Source organism: Bactrocera neohumeralis, chromosome 2 (genome assembly GCF_024586455.1).
Source record: "Bactrocera neohumeralis isolate Rockhampton chromosome 2, APGP_CSIRO_Bneo_wtdbg2-racon-allhic-juicebox.fasta_v2, whole genome shotgun sequence".
In the NCBI taxonomy this organism is placed as follows: Eukaryota; Metazoa; Arthropoda; class Insecta; order Diptera; family Tephritidae; genus Bactrocera; species Bactrocera neohumeralis.
In genome coordinates this window covers 72055774-72076757 of record NC_065919.1, presented here as the reverse complement: position 1 = coordinate 72076757, position 20984 = coordinate 72055774, and the positions used below count along the sequence as shown (strand labels likewise).

At 37.0% G+C, this 20984-nt stretch overlaps 1 protein-coding gene across 3 annotated transcripts in view; it reads right to left on the bottom strand.

Annotated features, from left to right (window-relative positions):
- Nucleotides 1–17411, bottom strand: part of LOC126751455 (peripheral plasma membrane protein CASK) — a 98937-nt gene extending 81526 nt beyond the window's left edge. The window contains exons 1-11 of one of the 3 annotated variants that reach the window (XM_050461733.1): nt 17276–17411; nt 14161–14618; nt 13975–14087; nt 11168–11294; nt 10855–10932; nt 10492–10673; nt 10226–10401; nt 10047–10169; nt 9813–9960; nt 9567–9745; nt 9328–9489 (exon numbers count right to left, since the gene is read on the bottom strand). In XM_050461733.1, coding sequence (XP_050317690.1) covers nt 9328–9489; nt 9567–9745; nt 9813–9960; nt 10047–10169; nt 10226–10401; nt 10492–10673; nt 10855–10932; nt 11168–11294; nt 13975–14087; nt 14161–14219 — 1347 coding nt within the window. In that variant the 5' untranslated portion in view covers nt 14220–14618; nt 17276–17411. The remainder of the gene's footprint in view (nt 1–9327; nt 9490–9566; nt 9746–9812; nt 9961–10046; nt 10170–10225; nt 10402–10491; nt 10674–10854; nt 10933–11167; nt 11295–13974; nt 14088–14160; nt 14619–17275) is intronic. The other 2 variants (XM_050461741.1, XM_050461749.1) reach the window with 2 other exon arrangements.
- Between the last annotated feature and the right edge of the window lie 3573 nt (nt 17412–20984).

Sequence of the window (20984 nt, the reverse complement as noted above, 5' to 3'; positions counted from 1 at the left end):
TGTGAGACACATACATATACACACACGCACACACATGCAAGAGAACGAGCGCCTTATTTGTGCGGTATACTGTCATAAAGCATCATTGTATGCCACCAATGCATGCGAGAAAGTTGCAATAGTAGCACCAGCAACAACAACGGCATAATTATTATAACAACAACAACAAGCGCAATGTAAATTGCAACCAGAGTGCAAAAAGCTTAGCATGCGCACATGCAGCATCCTTCCAACAGCCGAGCATGCGGTGCTTATCATCAGGCCGCTCTTTACCCTCTACACTGCCCATCTATATTGCAGTTGTTATTGTTGTTGTTTTAATTTTTGCTGCAGCAGCCTGCTCCCTAGCGCACACACACAAACAATAACTCACGACACAAACGCCAAAGTTTCTTGGAAAAAACTATAACTTTTTCCTCTCGCCTCTCTTCACACTTGCCCCCCCGCCACACACTCCACTCATTCTATTCAGCTTTCACTGCACGCCCATCCAATATGTGTCTCTCTGTTTCTAATATAGTATCCTTTGTTCACTTTTTTGGCTCCCTTTTTCGTGTTTTTTTTTATTTTTGTTTGCTTTCTTACAGCAAATCGCTGCCTGCCACGATGTAAATTTATGAAAATGAGATTGCTTTAGCGGAAAAATCGTGGAAAACTTACAGAAAAACTGGCACAAAGGATGCGCCTCACTCAGCCGCAAATGAAACTGTGCTGTAGGTACTACGACTAGTTGGGCGCAGTTGGCAGCAGTGGCAGCCACTCGACGGTATTTGCGACTGCAACTGCAACTTCAATTTGCTTTGGAGGCCAGCTTGTTTGGCAAGGCTAGATAGGAGGCCCGTACTCGCAGTTCGGCATACACACACACACACACATACTCATATACATGCATATATGAATATTTATGTAATTCTCTACTACAGCAGCTTACTGCTCAGCATAGGTTGTAGACGGCCTGGCGAGAAACAACAAAAGCAAATATGCCTAGTGCATATGATTGCATACATTAGGCCGAACCGTCTTCTCAGACACTTGAAATTAAAAATTAAAGAATCTTTATTTAAAAGGAGTTCAGTGGAATGGCACGGTTTTGAGGTTGAATCGAACCTCAGATCCCTTATTTCAATTTTCTGTGCGATAGAGTTGTCGTGACGGAAAAATGTGAATAGGGGCATCCCTTTTTCTTCTCTTCTCTGGATCATGGTCGTCAACGACCTGCTGAAAAAACGAGGAAGCACTCATTCTCTTCTTGAATACGGTGTATGGGTTAGAAGTATGGGTATCTGAGCGTCGTAACTAACTAGGCGGCCGGAAGTGGCCTCGCCATTAACCCTAATAATACTGAGATCGTTTATTTACTAGGAGATAGAAGATCCAGGCGGCACCACTGCCGCGGGTTGGAAGCATCCGTCTGCAACGTGCGGATACAGAAGTAAAGCTGAGGAGGAAAGGTATCAGTAGAATGGGACCATTGACCAACTCTGGAGTACCACGGTTCATGCGCTATCGAAAGATCATTTTGGTCCAAGATTGCTCGTAAGCGATACAGTGAGCTCTTTGCCCTCAGTAAGGCTAGCCTCTCCCTGGTTGTGGTGGGTCCAACAGGTCATTAGCCTATCGGCGTTCATACTGTAAGGTCGAGAATTTTACCTGACTTCAGCTGCAGAAGCTGTATGAAAAGAGGTGGAATCATCTAAGCACTTCCTTCTTGATTGTCCTGCCCTTAGCGAAAAGGCTTGAACATTTGGGAGCTCACACTTTCAGATGTCCCACCGAACTGGTGGAAATAGAAATTAAACGCCTGAACAAATTTTTATTGGCCACAAGGCCAGTAAAGTGTGTATATTCGAATTACAGGAGTTCTATATTTATGGGATCACCAAGGACTTTTAGTCTGCATTCCTACTATTTGTTGGCTGCGTCTTAATATTATTCCACAAATGGAGACTGACAAGTTTTCAGCGTATTTCGAACTAAGTTTATGAGGAGCTTTAGATGCTGTTTTGTTGTTGTAACGGGTTAGAATGGTAAGGATTTGATAAGTTGTCTTAGAGATCATCCAATGGTAAGAAACATGCTGTTTCGAAGAGGTCGGACGATAGGAGGAGGGGTGTCAGATATGTTGGTCTTGCAGGGCATCCAAAGAGGTGGTTAGTGTCACAAAACAGCCGGTTCTAAGTTTCCGGAATTAACCCGGATTGTATGCGGCCAAGCGCCATACTTTCGGAGATCTAACCTCCTTTCAATAGGTAAGCTTTGGGAGCTTTTGATAGTTTCCTTTAAACAATACATTGATCATCTTAAAGAATATCTATAGTTATCAAAATCACTCGACATGCCCAATCCGAAAACTATATGAAACATACTACAAATCTTCTTTGGAATATCAAACAGAAATCATTGGCCACAAAATAATGCAAAATATCAGAGAAATTAAATTTCTAATAACCACCCTAGTGTACCTGCAGCTGCCGAACCTGCTGTCTATCGCATCAGTAGCAGCGATTCGTAACTCTTTGCAGAAGGATTTTGGGCATACACAAATATGTAAGTATGTATGCATGCACGTCGTGCCAGCGTTGCATACGAGCACGAGCACCACATGCAATTGGTGTATGGAGTATTTGTGCAGCAATTACCCGAACGTGCAGAATTAGTGATGCCAGCGTGTTTGCTGCTAAATTTTGGTCGTTTCATTTGTGGCGTTGCACGGTGAAGTGTGGCGTAGCCCAACAACTGCGGCTTCCTGCGACACTGAACTGCCAGTCGGTTGGGGGGCAAATTAATGGTTTTTGTATGTCGCTGCCAAATTAAAAGACTTCGAGTAACTGCTGTTGGTGTGAGTGCGCGTGTATTACAGGGACCATGTAGTGAAACAGCGGGCAAGTCAACAAAGATACCAGTTTACTATGGCAATTTACTGATTAAAATCGAACTTGTTAGAAAAGTATCGATGATTTTTGATGAAACAATGAAAACCGGAATAAAATCAAAAATAAAATTTTCTGCGCATATAAACTGTACTGTACTGTATCTGTTCTGAACTAGTTGAGACTGATACACAGCTGACCCAAATCATACTAGTTACTTGCATGGAAAATACTCAGTCAGCTAACTAGTTCGGCTTGTGGTTCAAACCTGGTTGTAAAGTAGTTGTAACTAGTTGGTTCGACTGCAAGGGGTCCATGGCACCAATATGCAGAGTCATAAGCATTTGTCATATTGTATAAGTGCATGCATGCTCTCCAAACTTTACAATAGGTAGGTTTATTATTTCATATGAAAATAAAAATTGCATTAAAAATTCAAGAGCGAAACTAAAAGCTAAAACGTAATAACTCGTAAATACAAATTTGAGAAAAACGAGAACTGTAATTACATTTCTTTATGTGCTATATATATACTCTTGTATGCGCTGTGTTTTTGTGTAAGAAGTAATTATAACTAAAATTTGCTCAATTTAAACAAGTCCTAAAAAAGTACGTTTATTAAATGCGAAAAGTTAATGAAGTGAACACCACTGATTCACTGATTGGACCGCCCTCTACCCCATGTATATTACGAGATGTGTCTAATTAGCACGTCACTTGTTCAACATTTGCTTCACAAAAGTAACGGCTGTTGGAAAATTTCATTTGTCATTCAAATAATTTTGATTTAAGCTTTATTTAGGACATAAAAAGAAAATGCAAACATAAATTTAAAAATTACCAAAAAAATTTTTTTAATTTTTAAAATATACAATTTATACACATATAATTTGGTATAATTTTTGTAGTTTCTGAAAAAGTTTACCTTATATTTTGTATATATTTTTATACCATCAAAAAGTAGAGAAGCCTACTGACTTTTTAAAATCATCCGATACTTTGACGTGAGCAATTATGATTGAAAATTGTTTTCTTTTCGATTTTAAGTCGAAATAAGGTGTCCTTCTTAAGGGAGTACATGGTGAAAATTTAATTTTTCTGTAAAAATGTCTGCTAATTGGATTTTTCAGTTTTTTTTCCTTCACCTAAGTTAAGGTTTAAACTGAAACATGTATTTTTTACTTTCAAATATCCTATAAGGAGTTATCCTGCCAACGCGGACACATCTTTTTTCGAGGGGTCACCGGAAATGGCGTTGCAATGGCCGAGTATAAAATATTTTTTTTCCGAATATTTCGGTGTTTCTTTGTTAATTGTGTATGTTTCACAAAAAATTAAAAATTTGAATAAAATATTTCATTTTTTAAATAAGAATAAAAATTTTTGAAAAAGGCCGTTGTTTACCGGAGGAAAAAATACAGTATATTTGGGATATAATATTAAAATTGTCTATCGAATCGAATAAAAAACAAAAATCTCAAATTTTTATATTATATAAATTTTGGGGTTATGTGAAAAAGATGTTTATAAAAACAATTTCAAATCTTTTTAAAACTTTGTCATATAACCTTTTTATATAGGACTCGTAGTTTCCTCGGGAGTTGAGTCAAACCGTTTTAGCCATTAAAAATTCAGTCCCCCCGTCCCCTTCCTCTTCCTGACTTCAGACCGCGCTAAATTATTTTTGCGCCAATAGATTTTGTCCTACTATAATTTTTAAAATTATCTAACCTAGTCTACAAGGTGCTTTCCAAAGTAAACAGGACTTTTTGAATCTAGCGCCCCCTGGTGGCGCCGTCTATATGTCGACTGGTGCGTTAGAATCTGCTATCTTTATCGATTGTGCAGTGAGAATTTCATGACATTTCATCGATTGGAAGTGAAGTTCTTGCGTTTTAAGTGTCAGTATGTTTGTGTTATCGGTGCGAAAATGAGCTTCGAACAAAAAGCCAACATTAAATTTTGTTTTGAAATTGGTAAAACTTTTACCGAACCGTTTCAATTGATGAAACAAGTTTATGGCGATGATTGCCTATTCCATAGCAGTGTACATGAGTGGTTCCAACGTTTTCAAAGTGGTCGTGAGGACATAAATGACGATCAACATGTGGGCCAATTAAAATCCGTGATCACCGGAAATTCCATCGAAAATGTGCGTGAATTCATCAAGAATTAGCCGAAATCATCATTAAAATTCATGGAAATGGAATTGAACATCTCCAAAACATCGATTTATCGCATTTTGACCGAACATTTGGGCTTACGGAAGGTGTGAACACGGTTTGTTCCCCACAAGTTGACTGACGAACAAAAATTGCTCAGAATCCAACATTCGAAGGACGATTATTTGACCAAAAATCACATTTTAACCATTAACCACTCCCCTTATTCACCTGATATGGCGCCGTGCGACTTCTTCCTTTTCGGAAAAATGCATTTGCCCATGAAAGGAAAGCGTTATGCAGACCTTTTGGACCGTGCAAAAAGCTGTATTGAAGCAGGAGACTATTTTGAATAAAATAAATTGATTTTGCCGAAAAAACCATTTGTTCTGTTTGAGCCACATGTTTTCGTGAAATTTTAGGTTTTCAATGGAATCACGGCTTCATTGAAAGTCTACTTTATCATGAGAAGTCCACTTTATCATGAATAAATGAGCCAAGTTTTCGATGACTAACATCCTTCCGTGTGTCATTCAAATGCAAAGTATTCAGCGAAGGTTGTGAGTCATCGTAAACTTGCCTCATGCGAGTCGGCCATCCACGATAACACCGAAAAAGTTAAATAAACAGTGTTTTAAAAGCGTCGTGTTGGCATCAGAGGGATCGCTGAGGATCTCAACTTCTCCTTAGGCTCGCCGCAGCGTATCAATGCTAAATTTGGACCCGAATCTTTTGCAAAAATATGGCGACGAAACTGCCCAACAATCTAGCAAATGGTGGAATCCGAAAAAAACTGAAATTTGTGAAGACACTGAAGGACGAAATTACCTGTATTTTTATACCTGCATTACGAAAGTTTTAAATGAGGTTTCAAAACGCTCAAAAATTTAAAAGCGTTTTCTACACAACTAACGTTTACAAAATCGCCTTTCATAACTAAACCAAAACTATTCAGCAGCAATTCATTTAGAATGTCTATTTCGGTACATATTTTACGAGGTATTGCTGAAAAGCCAGGTTTGTTAATTATTTTTATTTTACAATTACAAATAAGCCGTTTTTTTAAAGTGTTCTAAAAATATGAAAAATTGGCATTTCGAAAAAGAGGAAAATTTTTTATCTAACGAATAAATTTTAATTTTTGATCATTGTTGTAAAAAAAAATTCTGAAAATCATGTGTCAAATAATTCTGAGAAATTACAAATTTAGAGTTCTCAGTCGCATATAAATTCGACTTCATCCTAGAATTCGCATAGAGAATTTTTTTTTTGAAAAATAAAACTTTTTTTGTAAACTTTAACTCAGCCGACGACTTATTACTGTTATAATTTTAGCTTTATCTTAAATTGTTATTCTATCAATGGTTGGATAATAAGGCCATATACGCAGCAAAGAAATTGCGTCGACTATAAAACAGCAAATCTCCTAATGGCTTACTTGTTGCCCTGTCAAGAAACCAACAATATTTGTTTATTGCTTGTGAACTTAAATTTTTTTTTTATTGCAGATATATCCAATGTTCATATATTTAAGAAAATTATCCGAAAATTTTTTGAACCGCCAAATAGCTTCGAAGATATGAGCGAAATTGTAAGTGTAATCGGTCCCAAAAGAAAAAAAATCTCGAAACGCTGAGCCATTGAGGAAAATTTCTTGGAACCGGCTGGACCGGTCGACTTTCCATACAACCTCTTAAATATATTTGTCAGGAAATGATAGAAGGAATAAGATTTTTGATAATAATTTCGAATTTGTAAGTCAATTTGAATTGTAACTTTTTTGACAAAAACTAACCTGTTATTTCGCAAAAAATCAAAATTTTAACTAGTTCTAATTTTAAGCTGAAAAACCTTTTTGAAGGTTCTCCTGGATATTGGATATATACATATGTACATTCTTTTAACGGGTGGTCCAAGTAGAGGTACTTTTTTCAATAGCCTTTTTTGACAGATCACGCGTGAGTCGTGTCAAGCTGTCATGTTATTTTATGCAGTCAAGAAACGGCTGCTATGAAGTTGAGAATGTACACTAAAACCGTGGAGAGTCGATTCCGCGCCTTTCGCAGCGTATGGAACGACTTGGCGCATTTTACATCGATATTAAATTGAAAGCGTACAAAATACAGCTTGTGCACGAACTAAAGCCGCTAGACCTTAGCAAGCGACACAGCTTCGCTCTATGGGCTCTTGAATGTTCCAAAAAGATCCGACGTTTTTGAGCCAAATTTTGTTCAGCGATGAGACCCATTTCTTGCTCAATGGGTATGGAAACAAGCAAAATTGAAGCATTTCGGAAGAATAGCAACCTGAAGAGATTCAGCAGTTGTCATTTCATCCACAAAAAACAAGGGCCGTTATCGCGATATCATAACCGACTATTTTATGCCTGAAATTGATGCTCCTGACCTCGGCGACATTTGGTTTCAATAAAACGGCGCCACTTTCCACACATCGCGAGAGAACACTTCGGTGAACAGATAATTTCACGTTTTGGGTCGGTCAATTGGCCACAAAGGTCGGTTGATATCACACCATTCGACTTTTTTCTGTGGGGATATGTAAAGTTTAAAGTCTATAAGGACAATCCCGTTTCGATTCAGACCTTGGAGCAAAACAACACGCTGTCATTTACAAGTTACCAGTCGAAATACTCGGACGAGTCATCGAAAATTGGACTAAACAGATGGACCATCTTAGACGTAGACGTGCCCAACATTTGACAAAAATAATCTCCAAAAATAATGCCAAAGAATGTTCTTTCGAATGATAGCATTAACTTTTAAGTTTCTATGGTTTTTCTTTAAATAGCAGGGAACCTCGATATTATTTATATATTAAATAAATAAAAAACGCGTTGGGTTATAACCGCTTAACTTATTAGAAACTAATAACATGTTTCTATGCATCGACAGTTTCGAGTGGCTAATTAATACAAGTTCAGCCAACAACACAATAACTGTCTCCTTAAGGGGGTAGTAAGGTATTTTTTTTTTTTTTGCATTTTTTTTATATATATATTAATGTATAATATCTTAAGATTATTCTGTAAAAATTTGAGAGCAATTAAAGCAAAATTGACGGAGATATACACTTGCCTCCGATTTGATTGTGAACGGCTGTGAAACTTTAAACGTGTTTTTGTCTTTCTCACGCTTCTCTTTTTCGAAGCCGGTGAACTCTGTAGATCAAAATCTACTGAACCGATCCTTTTGAAATTTCGCACAGTCTTTCTTTACATAAATTGTGAGGTAAGTCTGTCGAGTTTTTTTTTTAATTTTAACTTATTTTTAAACAACAAAATTTCGGATTTTTTTGGTGAAAAATCAGTATTTTGAGTTCCGAGCGTTGTAAAAAATTGAAAAATCATTAAAAAAAAAAAACTCGACAGCGTTACCTGAGGAAACTTATCAACTAATCAAATCAATTTGGTTTTTTAATTTTAAATGATCCAGTCATGAGTTATGCGGTTCACCGCGAATCAATTTTTTTTGGAAGGTCACCGGCTCATTTTTTAATATTTTTCTATGAAACTTTCACAGAATATTCTTTAAATATCATATAATTATGCTATAATTATACAAATAAATAAATATTGATTGTATCTTTAGAAAAATTATTGAAAATAGGCTTTTTTCGCTCGAATTAACCTTACTACCCCATTAAGTCTTTTAAAATATAAACACAATATAAATAGATTACTAAATTGATTGGAAATATTGAAACCTCCTGGTTCATCCTCAGCTTAATTTGACTTCTTACAAGCAACATTTTTATGTATATATAGATATGTTTTAATTTTAGAAAAATATATACATATGTATGTTATACTTCGAAAATATTCTTAAAACATAATTCGAAGTAGTTTTCGTCAAACATTACAGACAATTTTTGTTATACTCAATAAAAATAAATATTTGTTATTGTTTGTATAATATATTTAATTCTCCCCACTTGTGACAGTGCAATTGCATTATGTTGAAAAATAACTACCAAACTCTTTCTATCACATTACCAACCCGCCAAAAGTATTTTTATCTGTGAGTTCTAGCTATATATGTAAACTTTTGACAAATAAAACTTATTTTAATATTGCTGTGTTCAATTGGGAGAATTGTATAGTTAATTGAACATAGAAAACCTCGAACTATACGGATCATTTAAAAAAATATTTTGTTTAATAGCATTTTCTCTAGACAGATTCTGGCCATTTTCACCTTCATATAGCATATACCTGTGTAACTACGTTGTTACTTAAATTATTTCATGTGCTGGAATAGATATAACTTGCAACATACCTGAACGTGTGGCGATGCTAGAACCTGCATCAATTCATCCTTTAAGTACTTATTGCCGCCAACTGATGACACTGATTCTATGACGTCTCTACATCGTGCCACAGCATCACCGGGTGGTGCACGTGACGGCGACACCACTGTCGACGTAATGCGATCAAACAACTGCTTGAAAACATAAACGAATAATATTAGCAATTATAATACAAAAACAGTTATTTGTTAAATGAGCGCCAACCAACCTGTAAAAATTGGTGCAATCGTCCATCGCGCAACATCTCGCGCAAAACTTCAGGATCGACATTGGAATCCTGCAGCGCGTATATGTCATCGAGGCAGTCTAGTATGCGTTGCACGGCTTCAATGCCCGCCTCCTCGTCAGCCCATTCATTCAACATATCCGAAGCAGACGCCACGGGCACTACAACAATACAAAATGCAAAAGTTAGTTGGAAACTTTACGGCCAAGTGCAGTGTGGCATGCATACTTGAGTCGGTGTCTGTGCCGAATAGAGGGTCTAACGTTGTGCCACCAGCAATTGCTTGCACAGCACCTTTTAGTTTGCGGCGCGCATTGTAACGCTTCAATTCCTCAACTGTGTCCGCCAAATGTTGACGTTGCAGCTTATCGCGATCCTAAGTGGCGGCAAACAACAGCAAACAAGAGGAAGCGTTAGTATGATACGCATATAAATGTAATGGTTGTACGAAGGTAAATTTACCCGCATCCAAGGATGCTCCAACACCTCCGTTATAGACGGTCTGTGATGTGGATTCGCCGAGAGCATTTTCATAACCAAATCCTTAGCCGTTGTGGAGATTGATTTCCATTCGGGAGCTTCAAACTGAAATGTGGATTTAAAGTAACAGTAACAGTTTATGCGCTTGCAGCAAAACTTACCGAAACACGTCCACGCGCTATGGAATTTTGCAGTCTTATACCCGAGCCCAGAAACGGCAGACGACCAGACAACAGCACATGCAGCATAACACCTGCACCCCAAACATCACAGCCTTTTCCATATAAGCGACGCGTCACCACCTCGGGCGCCATATAGTGCGGACAACCGACGCGGCCTACAAACCCAAGAGTGCCATGTACATTTACAATATGAGCCTTGTTTAGGTACAACTAGTGTGATAAGTGTAAGAAATCATACTACGAACCATGTGTCTCGATGGTCTCCCTACCGCCAGGCAGTTGTATAGCCGAACCAAAACCGCCCAATTTCACCGGCGCTGAATTGTCCACTGTGGCGAGTAATGCACACGCCGGCCTCACATCTCTATGCAAAATGTCGTTTTCATGGCAGTAGCGTAACGCCTCCAATATTTGACGCATGTAATGACTTTAGGAAGGTTTTTTTGTTTCATTAGCACGTGTCACTCTGCTTGTACCATGTACATGTACTACATATATATATGTATGTATGTATATTTTGTGCATATGTTATTGAATTTCAAGTAGATGTGTTGGTAATGTGGACATAATGAACGAAGAATATGATGGGATGAGATAATTATACTAACCATGCCACAGCTTCGCTGTATACAAAGCCAGCCACAGCACGACGCACCACTTCGAAGCACAGATCAGAACCTTCCATGCTGTAAGTGAATATGAGTGCAGCGTACAATAGCACACGCACACCCACACACACACGCGTTTATATAAAGAAAAATGAGCAGAGTAACAACAATAAAAATTAGCACAACATTTTCAAAATCAAGTGTAAAATTGTTACAATATGCACGCATACATATTTACATATGTATGTATGTATGTGATTGTATGCTTGTACATATATGTAAGCAATGTTAGGTTGGAGGAGCGCATACATACAATTCGAACACCATGTACAGCATGCCCTCTGAGCTGTACGTCTCCAGCAACTCGACTATATGCGGATGTTTCAGCATGTGGCATATTGTCGCTTCGCGCTTCAAGTCTGCAATGAGCATATTTTGTTCTAATTATATTAAAAAGGTTCGCATCCAAAGGGACAAACGGGCGTACACATTTACATAAAAAAAATTTCAGAAAAGACAAAGTAAAGTGGGAGAGAAAATTAGGAAGAGGTGAATGTACAATGTGAATAAAGCAAACGGCTATACAGCGGTAACCAGATAATCGCTGCCACAAGCTGTTGCCTTACACAATGCAGAAGTATTTAAAATTTATTATAAATAGAGTATGTTGTAAGCATAACAAGTTTGCATTTTACGGTACTTATCTAAAGACTTAATTAAAGAAAAACGCTTTTTGGAGCGGCGTGTGATAATCGTATGCATATATGGGTATATTACTCTGCTTGTACTAGGGTAATCGATAAGGTCACACTTTAAGGCAATTAAATGTTAATAATTGCAAAATAAGGAAATACGTAAATTTCAAAAAAAAAGCCAGTAAAATGTAAAAAATGCGGAAAACTTTAAATGTTTCAAATTTATATAATTGCATACCGAGTTGTACTTATAGTATTAAGAAATATTTGTGCATTGAATATTTGTAACCGTTTACCCTATCGTTGTATATTTTAAATTTGCCTTATCTTAAAACTGTAGTTAGTCAGTCATTATTTTTACAAATAATATTATGTATTATATAGTTTAAGCCTGAATTAAGCGTAAGCACCTTAAATGACCTAACCTCCTTTCTTACGGCAGCCGAGTCTACGTAACCGCAACGGACCCGGTGTTTTATCCAGCCAAGGGATGGCAACTCAACAGATTTCTTCCGCTACAACAACAATCTAACCATTTTACAAGACAGTAACGGTAAACTTTAAACAGTAACGGTAAAAAAAAGTATTACAACTAATTTTAAAACCTAAAAACTCAGTTTAGCAGGTTACCATAAAAGGTTATTTTATATCGAGAATGTTCTTCAAAATTTGGAAATTTATTGAACAAATAATTTTGAAGATATGATCATATTTGTAAGAACTTTTAAGTTAATGTAATCGGCTCCCGAACGTTAAACGTGTATTTCTCTTAACGATGTTTGCAGAATCGGTGAGAAAAATTTCCCTGAACTGGTGAACAGATCGACTTGACATTTTCACACGACCTTCTGAGATATTTTTGCCAAATTATTTGCGAAGAAATAAGATTTTTGATAATAATTTCGAATTTTTAAGTTACTCCGAAATGTAACAACACTTTCGGAAGCTGCCAAAAATCAAAAAATTTACTAGTCCTTTGATCATTAAATTTATTAACGTATTGTAATAATAAATTAGTTTAGTTTTTGAATTTTAAGTAATTTTAGGCGGAAAAATCTTTCTCACCGCCAGCCACCGTTTTTCGAAGGCCCTACTGGAGAGATCGGTTACCGATTATTAATTATAATTCACTTTTATATTTACTTATTTCTTTATTAAACAAAATGTATTTTAAAAAATCAATATTTTGTGGACATAACCCAAAATTTCAAATGACTCATTTAGAAAAAAACAAAACCAAAATCTGAATTTGAATAAAATGAAAACATAAACTGGAATGGTAACGGTTTATTATACTTGATTTCAAATTTAAATATTTTCACTTTTTTTCAAGTCACTTTAACTGTGAGGATCACCTTAATATAAACATAAAGATATGCTAATAAAAGTCTAAGAAAATTGAGGTTATAAAAGATTTCTGGTTGTTATAAATGCATAAGCATTAAATATTGTGTGTTGAAATCTATAAACGTACATATGTACATATATATAAATAACTGAATAAATTCGTTGGATCTGCCTATTAAAGAAAAAGCAATTCGGTAACAGTAAACCTACATATCTGAGCGCTTAATTTGGCAATTATAAACACATATGTATGTATGTCTAAATATGTATTTTTATTGGCTAGCATTGTGTGAAAGAATTTTTAATTGGTTAAAATATAATGAACTAATCATAATTATTAGGAGGTAGATGTTCTCATACTTTCAATTAATTCTAAAATGATTTTTGGTAAACTGCATTCTAAAAAATTAAATTAACCCACTTTTCGCTTTTAGTATAGCATTTGGTCGTTCAAGTTTATTAAAGATATAAAGTTAACGGCATATTTCAAAAATAAACAACCTATTTGAAAAGCGGCACTAAACGTGGTGGCCATTAGTCAGAAAGCAAAATGTGCTATGCGACTAATGTGCCTCGTAATAGGCTTTAATGGCACTTCACTGCCTGTCTGCCCGCCAGTCAACCAGTCACAGCTAGCTTAGCGAGCGAAACAGTTAGCAACACCATATTGCGACAAGCAATACATGAATAATGTGAAGTAATGAATCAAAACAATCATGCCAACAAGCCTGCCGTCTAAATGCTTAGTAAACCTAAAAATATACCGTAGTAATGGGAATATGTCCTTTACACACAAACATAAAAGTGTAGCTTGAAGCTGATAAATTATTGTAGATGCATGCGTAGTATAAGTTTAGTTGTACGCAATCGCCAAATTTAATAATTTCTATCATATTTACTTTAAATTACACGTTCATTAAACGAGTAATAAAATAGAAGCGAGAAAATGGCAAAACAGACGTTAACATTGGTTTAAAATGAGACTTTCGAAGCCTATAACTTAGAATAATTATAGCGCTTAATTATAATTTATTTACGCCACAACTAATATTCTATTCAAATACTTTGTCACACTTACCAGCTGTGCTCAGGCCAGGACTCGCTGTAAACTTCGCCACATCGACAATTTTGACAGCAAACTGTTGGTTTGATTCTCTGTGTATGCAACGTCGTACAATGGAAAATGGGCCTCTGTAAATATGAAACCAAATAATTTATTGAAGAGAACAACACTTACGGCATTAGTTGTGTGTAAATAACTTACTTTCCAATGACTTCGCATAATTCGTAAACATCGTCGAACAAAATTTCGTCCTCTGCCATTTTTAATAATTGATAATTTGATGAATTGCTATCGTTACTGCTGTTTTCAATTATATTTTCTGCCCAAATGCGCTGAGCAGAACAATTCCTTTTAAAGCTGTATCCTTGTCAAAGTCCACGCTTGGCCAGAATATTGATGAGGACACTCGTACCAATGTACAGTCAACTAAATAACTAGCGCCAATTTGCCTAAATACTCAATTGGCAACTTTTTCGAGTACATGTACAAATAGTGTTCACCGCCACACTTTGCTGTTCTCTCGCTCCGCCACCACTTTTCTAGGCTACTGTGTTCGCATCCGTGTTGCGCTAAAAGTTTGCGTTGCTATTTTTGATTTTAGCTGTTGTCGATGTCAGTCAAAATCTCTTACACGAAAACTCTAGCACATCTACAATAAACTTTGAAATTTTGTCTAATTTAATTTACGCAATATAAAATATGCGAAAAATAACATGTCATATAATTTGAGAAGAACGCTATTAAGATAAAAGGTGGATTGTAAAGTTTTGAATTGTGTGACAACGCCGCGTAGATACAGTAAGGTGGTTCAATGCACTTCGCAGACAACAGTCAACGAGCGTAAAAACAACAATAGGCCTGCCGTGTTTGTGGCAAAACATATAGTTCATCATCTACTCATGTGGAAGAAATATAAGAAACATCAGCACAACGCCGTCATTGCTGCATCCGCTTGGGTATGAATATGTCAATCACAACTTTTATGGACATTCACACTTTTGAAATTCAAAGAGTATATACATATGTATGTATGTTTGCGGCAGGGTTTCATCCTTATGATGCAGTACTTGCTATGCCCTCCACCACATCTCGACTTTTAACGTGCTTGCACCAAATAGCAAACAATGAGAAACGTTTGCTTAAAAGTAACAACAAACAGCAGTCAACAAGCCCAATAACTTTGCCGTATCATAGTAAAAGTGTTACAACAGACAATAAACGAAAAAAAGTGTTTTCTGTTATCTCTTCGCACATCATCTAGCTGCGGTGCCTCCGAATGATAACCACGGAAGGAACTGTGTTGTGAAAGAAATGAATTTTCAATCGGAAATGGATTCTTCATGATATGCATCTCCCCCACAAACTTCTTGTTAGTCACAACTGCGGCACCCTGCGTACCCCTGTGCGTATGTGTACCATTTTACGCCTGTCAACATTGACGATACGTAATTCATCATTCACCATTTTCCCAATGCTATTTAGTTGATGGCTCACCACTGCATCCGTAGCTACTTTTCAACTTATTGACGTTGAAATGTTCGCAGTTTGATAAGATTTTTCGCTGATTTTATCTAATTTTATGTCAGGTTTTATATCATGAACGAAAGTGAAGCTGGAGAGCAATGTACCCTTATAGGTAAAAAAACACTAGTATGAGATTCATTGATACGGTCGAGAGACTGTGCTTTGTAATTAAATTGGTGTATGGTATTGCAATAGATAAACTTTGCAAGGTAAGTATACATATGTAAGTACTATTTGCCGATATCTTAAGTAGCTTCATTTAACCGGCTGCCACTATCGGGGCATATCACTTATTTTTTAGAAATTAAACGCTTACAAATATAAGGTAACGTAATACACCTTGGCGGGGAAAAAACTAGTTGGCAATTCTTATTATTATCAACATTAATTTTATTCGGTTCAATTTGCACTCAAATCAATTTAAATATTTTTCTTTAAATCATTGCTGTAATTAGTTTTGTTTGGCTTTTGCTATCGTTTAACCTTTATGTGACGTTAATTAACTTTATAAAATCTGTCTGTATTCAATTATGTTTAAATACTTTTTTAAATTTATTGTTATTTAGCAACAACTATATAATTACAGTTACATTTATATTACGACTGCACAAAATATGTTTTAATAATATTATATTCAATAGAGTTAACAAATATGTACGTGTTGGAAAATATTGATAATAATATGGCAACACGATGGGAGACTCGCCCTAAAATTGAGCGTAGAAGTAGAAAATGAAAGAGAGCATAATACAACAAAGAGAAAATAGTGTGTAAAATGAGAGTTGAGGTACGAAATTTCTTTGCAATGCCTATTAACACCTTGAAATTCTTTTTTGAATAACTTTGCACTGCCGCTATATGTAAAACTGACACAAAGAATGTCCTTTCACTACATATGCACACTACACTGCATCAATTAACCCTTTAAAGCTAATTAATAAATCATTTGTAGCACTCATGCTGCAGCAAGAACTAATTAGCACTTCAACGAACAGTTCTTTTGTAACCCAGTTAAGTGATAATATCACAAATGCTGTAAGACAGGTTTTGGACGGTGATAACATATATGTATGAAATGTTAATATAGTTGTTGGAATATGAAATTGTTAAAGAAGATGGTGTTTTCTTGATTTTAAATTATAATTTCTATGTATATTGGACAAGACAACACTTATTATTCAGCTTTCAGAAATGGATCTAATGAATGGGAAATGAAGCTCATATGGTTCACTTGGCAGTCACTTTGCGCACCAGGCAAAGGGCGGTGACAACAGTTGATCACTTCTCTGTGCTTTTACTTCTTTGTAGTCCCGCTCTCGGCTTTCCCATTTCTTTGCATCTTCTTCACACTTTTCACTTTTTTTATGATTCGTGTACATTTTTTACCTTGCAGCGGCACTCACATGAACATTTTACATCAAATTTCCTTGACATTTCCACCCCGCCCAAAACAAGCAAACGAACATACGCACGCACATAAATTAAACAAACACGGCGCATCCTTTTCCGCTTTCAGTGCAGCAGCAGGACCACTGGCACTACTAGCACCAGCACTAGCACCAAAGTTGATGGGCAGCGACAGCGACAGCGGCAGCAGTAATAGCAACGGGCAGGTTGGTTGGTCTTGAGGGCCATTACCGCCACACACCAACCACCGCGCACACCGTGACAAACAAAAATCTTACATTCTCAATCCAATTGGAACGATTCGTTTTATCTGCTTGCTCGCACTCAATCAATGCACTTTTCCACTTCAAATAAATTGTAACCATTTAACTCATCTTTCACTTACATCAAACATTAACGAGTGCGTGGCTCACATAATTTTATTTCAATTGAATATTTTAATACACTTTTTAAGAATTAAAAACCCTTTTTGTTTACGATTTTTGTCTCCGCCGTTTGCAAATTTTCTTTCTGTACTGCAGAGAACGTATGAGAATTACTCGTGACTGCGTTGCCAAATGTATTGTAAAATATTTCGCGTTACCAACAGCATGCATTTTTCCATTTTGCTTTGTTCAACATATTCTTAAAAATTTTTTTCAGAGAATGTAGATTTTTAAATAAATATACTCTACATTCTGTTCTTATAACTTTTCTTTGCAATCATTTGTCATTATTTAATCTTCTGAAAAGAATCATATCATAAAAGTTTTAATAACCTACAAAATACCAACAGAAATCAGCTGTTGTTTTATTAAATTGGTGAGGCACTCAGAATAGGGCTTAGGAGTTTATCACTTTCTTTAATATTTTAATTAACTGCTTACTGGGCCATCTGTCGGCTGCTAGTAAGGCCGTTTTGGTAAATGTCTTGCATAAAGTTTTGTTTAGCGGTGTCGCAGCGGCAGCAATAAATAGAGAATGCGTTGCGTTATTTTTAATTTTGAATATGCATTTTGATAAAACAGAGTAGAGTTTAAACAATAGCCCTTGGACTTTAGTTGCTACTAAGAGTAAAGATCATGTTCATATATTCTACAGCTGTAGAAAAAAAATTTGTTACCCTGGATATGTTAACATATTTTGATATTTTCAAATGCCCAAATTGCGCATTTCTTATTGGCTGATATATGTAGGTGCCATCCTTTTGGGTTAACACTTACAGTCGTATGACTATACTCAATTCCTACTATTGCGTCCTCGCTGCCCATCCTGGCAATGTGAACAACCCTTTTGTAAGATGCGATAGCCAACACATGTGGAGCCTGGGGTCACTGCTAAAAGAGAGGACGCTTCAGTGGAGTCACTCTGACGTATTCGGTGCTTGCCGGCTACGAGCGTGCGTCGGTCTTGTAACACGCTTTATAAATGTGAATAGAACTTTATACTATTCGCCTAGCGAGGTAGTGCGCAGAATTTGGGATCCGTTACCGCTGTTCAAGAAATGCGATGGACAGAAGCAAGAACGGAAACGATGTCCTTGTGACATTTAGAAAATTCATCAAGCTAGTTGGCAGTATCCGGATCGAAAAGTTCAAAACTAGAACGATTTGTTGTGATAGATGGACAACATGTCTCCAGTGTTCTTGACGTGCGTACGCTCCGAAGATCTAACATCGACAGGGAAGTTACGACCTCGAGAAGTTACAATCACAATTGACAGCTAAGCAGTTGCCTACTCGACTTCCACTCCTGCTCTCTGAGAGTATTCATCAGCAACTCGGTATAAAGAAAGTATGGGACGAAGCGATTTCAAGACTGTTACGTACAGCTGCAAGCGAAACCATTGGTTTTCATAAGAGTCGCAAAAACAACTGGTACGATGAGGAAGAGGACTATAATGTCACTGCTCGAAAATTCTACGAAAAGATGCAGCGATTAACGGAAGGCTTCAAGACCGCAGCATAATCTTGTAGCACCCAAAGTGGTGTACAGAGCTGATGATCAGAGCATACTGAAGTTAAGGAGGCAACAGTGTGAAAGAATGCCCGATGATTGGAACTTATGTGTGCTCTGATCAATCCACAGAAAGGGGGACTCCACAATCAGCGCCAATCACCGTGCCATAAGTCTCCTTAATATCGCATATAAGGTCTTATCGAGCGTAGTTTGTGGAGGACTGACACCCTCCGTCAACGAACTTATCAGTGTGGCTTTAGACCGGGAAAATGTTAGCATTAACACCAACAACAACTTCAGTCTCGAAATCCAACGCAGAATAGCTCTTGCCAACAAGTGCTACTTTGGACTGAGTAGGCAATTGCAAAGTATAGTCCTCTCTCGACGAACAAAGGCCGAACTGTATAAGTCCTCATTATTCCCGTTCGGCTATATGGAACGTTAGCATGAACAATGATATCATCTGATGTCGACGTTACGAGTTTTCGAAAGAAAGGTTCTACGGAAAATTTATGGTCCTTTGCGCGTTGGCCACGGCGAATATCGCATTCGATGGAACGATGAGCTGTATGAGATATACGACGACATTGACATTCAGCGAATCAAGGGACAGCGGCTGCGCTGGCTGGATCATGTTATCTGGATGGAAGAGAACACTCCTGTTTTGAAGGTTTCGATTTAGTACCTGCCGGTAGAAGCAGAGGAAAAGAAAGACCTCCTGGAAATATCATGTGTAGAAAGACCTCATTGCACTTGGTATCTCGAATTGGTGCCAAATGGCAAAAAGAAGAAACGACTGGCGCGCTGTTGTTAACTCGGCTATAACAGCGTAAGCGGTGTCTGCACCACTAAAGAAGAAGAAGAAGAAAAAAGAAGCAAACTAGCCGATAACTGAGCGGTTTGTAAGCATGAAATTTATTTTTCCAGTGATGATTAGGGCTCTGAGCACCTTTCCCGCGCACCATTTAGCTTGTGACAGCATTTCTTGATCCAATACTGGCTTGAGGGAAATGCAGTTAGGAGCCACTTACATAGTAATCAAAATAACATTGTCCTGTCCACTTTATGTACACATAATTTATTATTATCATCTATCATTCAGTTAACTATCTTCAGTCTTATAATTTATGAACTACATATATCCCTTCACCAAAAGTCATCTTCTTTTTCTACTGACATTTTCACCGTTAAGCATACACCAACATATCCGTATTTAGGTCCGCACAGACTACAAATCCTTATCGCTTTAATGGTAATACTAAATTTATCACATTGGCGCCAATATCTAATAAACACTGGGACACTCACGGACGTGAATAATTACCGCTTAAAGTAACCCACAGACCCATGGCCCACTAAGAGCATTTACTTCCTGCTTACAGTGTGCCTACGCGCACTGACTTATAGGACGACTTTGACACTTTTCACTTCCGTAGCTGACGCCGGCCAATAATCTGGCCGCCGCTGCTGTATACAAAAACAAAAAAAGATAAAATAAATAAATAAGTAAAAAAGTGCAAGCTACGCAAACTCATAAACACATATAAACACACATACATACATATGAACCAGCTAAGAGTGAACCCAAATGGAAATGAGCGTCAATTGTGCAATTACAATGTTAGGACATACATACATACGCACACACATACATATGTATATCCACTTTAAGTATCACTTTCAAACGTCTTGATGGTGCCCTTAATGTTCATTGTGCATTCGAATCACGACCGTAAATTGTAACTTTGTGCATTTGCGTTGCGGTTTTCTGCTCTCACAACCTACCCTATACGCCTCGTTCTTCAATCGGTTTGCTAACACACAAGCACACTTACGTAGTTACGTTAATGCATGTGTTGATATTGCAATTGTTTGCTTACCTGTTCATTTCACTTAATGTCTCCAGACACACACGCACACACACACATACACACACTTATGCTTGCATACGTCACATTAAATGCGTGCCCGTTTTGTATTCATACGCTGATTACGTAGCCGATAACGACAAATTCTACATATTGATCACGTCGGCCATCGTAATAATGACGTAGACGTAGACAACGCATACGACGTCTGCTCTGTTGGCGAGGACGACCCCTGCAAGGGTCTCAATCAGAACATCATAACTTGTATTGATTCGAAACCGCGTCCAT